The sequence below is a fragment of the Numida meleagris genome, chromosome 1 (assembly GCF_002078875.1).
Source record: "Numida meleagris isolate 19003 breed g44 Domestic line chromosome 1, NumMel1.0, whole genome shotgun sequence".
Lineage (NCBI taxonomy): Eukaryota > Metazoa > Chordata > Aves > Galliformes > Numididae > Numida > Numida meleagris.
Window position 1 is genome coordinate 62,663,177 of NC_034409.1, and position 7,339 is coordinate 62,670,515.

Here is a 7,339-nt window from a genome sequence, read left to right on the forward strand (position 1 = left end):
TCTTCCAGTGCTTCATGTTATGATGGGACTGTCCAGGAAAGCTTGATAATTGTGAAAAGAACTTGTGCCGGCAGGGCAGGGCTGCCAGTACTACAGGAACTGGCAAAACGTTCAGACTGGTTTTGTTAGGAGCAAGGGGGTAATCAAATCTTTGCTTCTGGTTTCACAGACGTTTACTGTGTGGCATTGCAAACTCTGGGGTTCCTCTCGGCCACTAGCTACTGATTTTATGTTCCTGTTATCGCACCCATCTTAGGTTCTTCTGCACATAGTTTCCACTTGTAATTTTCACCTTGAGACAAATCTCTTCTGTGCTACAAACACAGCAGCCCACCTGTGGCTAGTGTCTCTGTTCTCTGGGGGTCCCAGTTGCACGGGCTGGGGTTTGTGGTCTCTTCCAAAATGTAGGTTAGACAAATCCTGCTCCTGCAGAGGCCCTCTCATTTTGCTGTGAGCCTCATTAGATTTCCAGGTGTCCTCTTCCTTCCCATTCCGGGCACGTAATGCTGAAGCCATTGCTCACATGTTGTGTCCTTTTCATTCGTAGGGGACGGTCTTTAGTTTGGAATCTGAAGAGGAAGAGTACCCCGGCCTCATCGCAGAGGACAGTAATGATATCTACATCCTGACCAGTGACAACTCAGGACAGGTGAGCCCCCCAGAGTCCCCGACGGTGACCACATCGTGGCAGTCAGAGAGCCTGCCCGTCTCCCTGTCAGCAAGCCAGAGCTGGCACACAGAGAGCCTGCCCGTCTCCCTGGGGCCGGAGTCCTGGCAGCAAGTGGCCATGGATCCTGAAGAAGTCAAGAGCCTGGATAGCAACGGTGGGGCTGAAGAAAGGAGCGAGAACAACTCTTCCAACTCAGACATCGTTCACGTGGAGAAGGAAGAGATACCGGAGGGGATTGAGGAAGCAGTGGTGTCAGCGGTCGCTGCAGAGACCGTGCAGGCAGCGTTTCCAGAAACCCCTGCTTCTTTACAGGAAGTAAAACCTCAAGCTGAAATTGTTGCTGTAGAAAAAGCACATCCCTCTGCACGTCGTACGAAACAGGAGGAGAAGGGAAAAGTGGCCGAAGAGCTTGTTGAACCTGAAATCCCCGTGTTAAGTAAACCTGTCCCAAAGTTAACCCCGTCGGAAGAAAAGGCCGCACCAGAACCTGAGAAAATACTGCTTCCGGGGGAAAAAAAAGTGGGGAAGGAGGGCCCTTTGGAAGAAGTAGAAGAGAAATCCTCCGCCGCAGAGGAGAAGCCTATCTTATTGCCAGAAGGGAAATCCATATTGCTGTACGGCGGGGCTGCTGCAGTAGCCATATTGGCTGTGGCAGTCGGAGTAGCGCTGGCGCTTAGGAAAAAGTAACCGAGCTCTCTTGAGGAGGAGGAGGGAGCGAGAGAGAGAAGCGAGCGCGATCCAATTGTTGTAGTTGTGTTACCTAAAGGTTGAGCTGCCTGCTGTGTAATTGGACATTGAGTAATGGTGATGGGGTGAGGTCATTCAATAAGCCTCCAGCTATGGACAATCACGTTTTTAGTAGAATTGGGGCGGGGACTGGTTTTTCCTGATTAAAGTACAGGGGTATTTTTAAAAAAAAACGAACACACAAATAATAATAAATTCTGCAAATGTAAGAACTTAAGTGCAGGTGCTGAAGAAAGGGGTGCTCGTACTCGAGGAACTGGAACAGAGAATCCCAGGGGAAGGGTAGAGCCAGCTGCTGCCAACCCCGGGAGTTTTTGGCTTCTCCGAGCGACTGCTGCTGCAGCTGTGCTGTCCTGTCACTTCCCTGCGCGTCCCGAGCCCTTCCTAGCCCAAGTCCTGCAGCGAGAGGCTGGTCTCCTTCTGGCTCAGCTTCCTCTCAGGTACTGCACTGCTCCTTGTAACCTCGCAGGTTCCTCCTAAGCCCCAGCGGGAGAGTGCTTATTCTTACCTCTTTGCTCCCACCCGTTCCGGCCCTTAACAGTTACCGAAGCCCCCATACAGATGCTGCCTCTCTGTAGAGGTACTCGCTCCGAGCACCCCCTGTTCTGGGGGGAGAGGTGCACGTCAGGCGGAGTGGGAGGGCTGCTGTGCTTGGCTGGTCTGGGAATCCATTTGTCATGCTCCTGCTGCCTGCCACCCTTCAGATAGCGGAGATGCACAGCTTACGCCGGACACGGTGCCATCGGGTAAGCGCTTGGATACCAAGGTGTATTCAGCAAAGGTGTGGCAACACCGTGTGAAAGGGAGGCCGATGCCTCCCGTGAGATTCGCAGGTTCAACGCTCTCTTGTCCTGTATCATGCTGCAGTCTGTATTGTCTTTCACAGGTTCAGCGCAGGGGGTATGTAGTCCTACTGTGGTCTTGGCTGCGACAGAATCCCACATATACAAAGCAGTGGATTCTGGTAACTAAGCGAAACAGCATTAAACACCTTTCTCTGTTTGCCTGTTCCCGAGCTGACCCAGAGGGTCGTGCCGTGCAACTTCTTTTGTGACTCTGAATGCGTTAACAGTCAGACGACATCTGCGGGTTCACAAATGATGAGAACGTAGCTTTGGAAAAAACAAACCCCTCTTCCTGCAGGCACAACGCTTCAGGTGCATGCAGGGAGAAGCCTTTAAGGCACTGCGGTCACAGCAGAGCCGGCCACAAGCGTTCCTTTTGGAGAGTGTGTTTGTGTCCGGCCTGCTGTGTACTGCAGCTCTGTGGGCAAGGCTGCAGATTGTCCAGGCAAAAGTACTGATGCTTCTCTGAGGGTCGATGCTGGCTCGTGCTGTGGCTTAGAACAGGTGGAGATAGGGGAACGGGGACTCGGGATAATGGAAAAATCAAAATGTGAGCTTACGGTAAGCTTACTCTTCGCAAAGCACAATGACAAGGTACTTTATCTCTAAGCAACCTTATCTAGAGTATTTCCTGTAATGAGCCTGTTTCTTAAGCGATCTGATAATCCAGAGATTTTAGCACATTCTGTTTCAGCTTACTGTTGCTCCCATCCCTATCCCACTCACGCTGCTAAGTCAGTAAGAAGCTGGCAGAGTCTGGGGAATTTTTTGTTCAAGCTTTTTTGAGAATGGATTGTGTAGAAAACTTCTCAGGTTTGGATCTGTGTGACTTTGAATGCTGAAAGGGAGGACTGCTACGTGTGTATCCCTGCTGGGAGGGAGCCCCAGCTCACGAGCTCTGGATCAGCACTGCGTGGGTCAGAGATGGCTTTTCTGTGTATAAGAGGGAGCAGGTTGGCCTTAAAGTTAAAACAAAACAAAAAGCAACAACAACAACAAAGAACCCAAACATACACTGTGTTGCAAAAGGAAATTGACTTTGTATGCTCCTTTTGACACATAAGAACGTGTACGGTTTTGCTTCATTTCACACCCAGCAGTGTTGATGGACAAGCGACGTGATCTGCGAGGGCAGCTGCTTGTTGCCTTGTGGCAGGGGCTGCTTTGTGGTCCCACAGGCCGGGCTGGGGCTCCCCTCCGCTGCTGCTTTGCTGATGGTGGTTGTGTCCCTGCCGTTCGCTGTGGGCATGGGGCTGCTTTAACCCCAGCTGCATCCTCTCCTTTCTGAAGGCGAGGCACTGACATGGGGGCGAAGATGCCCCCATCTGCAGCTGCTCAGTGGGTTGCACAGAAGTCCCCGGATCCACTCTGAAACAGAGACGGATATTTTGGACACGCTGGGTAGCTTGTGTGCAAATGAGGGGGTAAAGTCATTCTTTGGCTCTTCTCTTTAAGTGCTTATATTGCTTAGTAGTGCAGGAGGTGGGTGCAGGGCAGATGACAATACATCTACCAGGGAAACATCCCTTACTGACACAAAGAGCCCGATGGGGCATTAAGCAAGCAGTGTCTTCTTCCTGACATAGCAGCAGCAGTAAGGAAGACAAATGCTTTGGGGATTTTTTTTAAAGCATTTTCATGGTGGGGTGAAAGGCCCAAGTATGGGGTATTCTGCAGCACTTAGTGGAGTGCCAGCTGCATTTTGGTTGCTTGGCTCCTTCTTTACATACTTCCCATCTTTAGGGCCTTAGAGAAATAGCTGACCATTCAAAAAGGATTTGTACCTTCTTCTCCCCCATCCCTAAAACCATGCGTTTAGACAAGAAGTCTGTTGTGTGTTCCCTCTCCCTCTAGGAACACTCCATTAGCTGGAAAGGTCGGTTACGGACTTGAATTCTGAGCCTGTTGTGCTGTGGTCAGCGCTGCAGCAGGCCCCAGGGAAGTCACCAGAAGGCCTTGTAAGCTCAGCAACAGTGTTCTTAATGGGTGCCGGGCTCCTTTGCCCTATTGCAGGTGTGAATTAGGGAATGGAGGGGCTTTCTCCTATCTTCAAGCACACTGAAGTAATCCTTAACAGCCTGGTCTGATTACCCTGGACTGGGGTGAGGCAGCCTCTGTTTAGTGGATCTCTTGCAGCTGGCAAAGGAAAGGCAATGGGCTATCTACTTATAAAAAAGCATCTAGAATTACGCTCACTTGTGTTACTTAATCCCTTCCCAAAAGTGCCTCAATATGTCCTTGAGTGGCCTGTACCTTAACAAAGTATCTACCTTAGACCCATCTGTTCTTCACTTTTTCCTTGTCTGCGGCACATCCTCGAGGTGATAAAACAAAGGGCTGGACCTGCAAAACGTGTGAAATGCTGCACTCTGCATGCCTCTGTGCACAGCTGAGAGACCTGGCTTGGAAGGCACAGCCTGAGCTAAACACATAGGGAACTACAGGGGGGTAGCATACTAAATAAGGAGCTGTCAGGAAAATGGCTTTCGAGATGAGGTGAAGCTTAAATTTCAGTTGTGCTTAACTCTAGGCTCTGCTCACCTGGGCACTGGGGCTGGGAACTGGGTAAGGTTTTTTTTCAGAAAACAAACCTGGAACAAGGACTGAAGCCTCAAGTCCCGCTTTTGCATGAAGCCCAAGCCATGGGCCCAGAGCCACATATGTACCCTACTGTTGCAGCCATGTGCTGCGTGAGAGCATGATGAGCGGGTCCAGGCTGCTGGGCCATAGCTTGATACAACCCTGCCAGCTGCTCGGCTCAATCGAAACCAGAAGAGGGTGAGTGGGGTTCTCAAGGAGATAACTTGGCTGCCCAGAATACTGAAGACAGCCGGTGCCTAAAATACTAGGTCTGTCCTCATGATGGAACAAGCCAGAGGTGGGAAAGCAACCCAGGCCGCAGGCTTCTGACTGGTCAGATGTCAGTCCTTAAGCATCTGCCCACTCCAGGGGCTCACCAGTCTGAGCAGCAGCTCCCAGCAGCGCCAGCTGATGCACTGGAAGCGTGCTCTCTTCTGTATTGCACCAGGGTTTGGACAGCGGCTTAACTTCAGGATGCTGCGGTGCTGGCAGCTGGCTCTTCCTTTCCTAACCTGCCTGCCCTGCCATCCTGGCTGGGGCTGTGCTCTGAGGGTGAAAGCTGTAGCGCTGAGTGCTTCTGCACAGGGCAAGGTCTGCTGCCAGAATCCTGCTTCCTTTTCACGTAGCTCTGAGCACAGCTAGGCTGACAATTTGGATTGTATTTTTGAATTAACCGATGCTTTCTAACGGTCACAACTGGAAAAGAAAAAAGTGCTGAAGTTAGGTTGAAAAAGTTTAGTCTTTCCTTTCATGGTAATGACTGTAGTAAACCAAAATAACTGAGGTCATAAAGCCTTCCTTACATTGAGCCCCCAGGGGTATGGCAGTCCTAGCAAAGCCCTGCTAAGGCAGATGTTACTATCAGGCAGAAATAAACATGCTTCTGGCAGCACAGTCATTCCCTCACTGAACCAGAACAAGCTCATGCTTTAAAATTTGTATCTAAGAATGTAATTCCTAGATTGTTTTGCCGTGAATGTTTGGGAGGAGGGGAGGAGTGAGCACCCACCCCACCCACCATGGGTACATATAGCCCAGGTCTTCCATAGAATGTCTCATTTTAGGCACAAAACGTACTGGAAGCTGACTTGTCGTGTATGTTTTCTACTCCAGTAGGTTACAGGCAGGAGAACGTGTTTCCCAGTGAAGCACAGAGCAGTGAGGCGCGTTACTGCCTGCACCTACTGAAGGGAGAAGCTGTGCATGGCTCGTTTGGCTCAGTCTACTTCAGTTCTAGGAGGCTACAAGAGCAGCAGTGCTTTGACTGTGTGCATCTGTGCTGTGCTTCAAAGTGCAAGCTATGTATTGCCATAAAAAAAAAAAAAACCCAACAAACAAACAGCGTGGGAGGGGGTCACATGTAATCCACCAGCAGTCACTCTGGTACCCCTAGCTCAGGGCCCTGTGGAGCAGGGCGTACAGTGCTTGCTTTATGCAAAGGCTCTGGGTCTGCGGCTCCACACGGTCACGGCTGGAGAGCAAGAGCTGCACCAGCTCGGAAAGGGGCAGCTGTAGTGTTACCAATACAGCCAGGGGAACCAGAACACATCGCTCAGCTTCACTTCCTGTGTGACTTGGTCACTTTTTTCTACTTTGAGCTGACCCTCTTTCAGTCTCTTAGGTAGGCCGTCTTGCTTCCTCCTGGGTTGAAGTCTATGGGTATGCTGTAGGAGAGGGGGAGCTGCAGTTAGCTTCCAGTGGAAGCCGCTTTTGATCTCCCTGCAGTATCTGCAGGGGAGGCAAGGAACACTATTGAGTTGGACAGAACAAGCTGCAGAGGATGCATCTTATTGCTATACCTTTAGGGGGTCTCTCCCCATTTTTATCTTGCGTTATAAGCTTTTATTCAAGTGTAAAGCTAAAACCCACTTGAGTTAAGTAGCAAAGTCTAATGGGACAGACTCCGTGTGCGTGTCGGGGGAGGTCTTCCACCAGGCTTCTGCCGGCTGGCAGCAGGGAGTGCAGGTCCTGTTCCCGAGAGACCGGCCTGGGGGAAGAGACCCTGCCTGGGCTGAGGGCACCCCCTGCCCCAGGAACTGGTCGTACTATTCCTTTTAATATGCAAGTGCAGCCCTCTTGGGGAAAGCTATCTAAAGCTTCTTGTGCCATTCGGTTGATAAAAGTGTTTCCACCTTTAAAAGAAAGTTCTTTCCGGCTTCATTGTTCTAGAATCGGTTTAAGTGAAGGGGTATGTACATTTTTCCCTCTACCAATGGGACACTGCTGTAAGACCATGCCCCCAGGTTGCACTTTAATAAATGGTACAGTTTTCAAAAACACAGAGGTTGTGTTTTGGTTTTTTTTCCTCCCCCCTTCCAGTGCCGGCCCCAGCAAACAGCAAAGGCCAGTCTTTTTTGCAGTGTGTAAGGCCCACAGCAAACAGCTGTAGCTCTGTTACCACTGGCAGCAGCATAGCGAGAACGCTGTAAGGACTTGCACAAAAGCTCAACCATTTCTGTGGAGGGGGTGGGGGAAATTCAGTTGCTTAAGACGCATA

General features: G+C 50.6%; 1 protein-coding gene across 1 annotated transcript in view; it reads left to right on the forward strand.

Annotated features, from left to right (window-relative positions):
- BCL2L13 (BCL2 like 13) overlaps nt 1–7,123 on the forward strand; it is a 41,519-nt gene extending 34,396 nt beyond the window's left edge. The window contains exon 7 of the mRNA XM_021390274.1: nt 548–7,123. Coding sequence (XP_021245949.1) covers nt 548–1,357 — 810 coding nt within the window. The 3' untranslated portion in view covers nt 1,358–7,123. The remainder of the gene's footprint in view (nt 1–547) is intronic.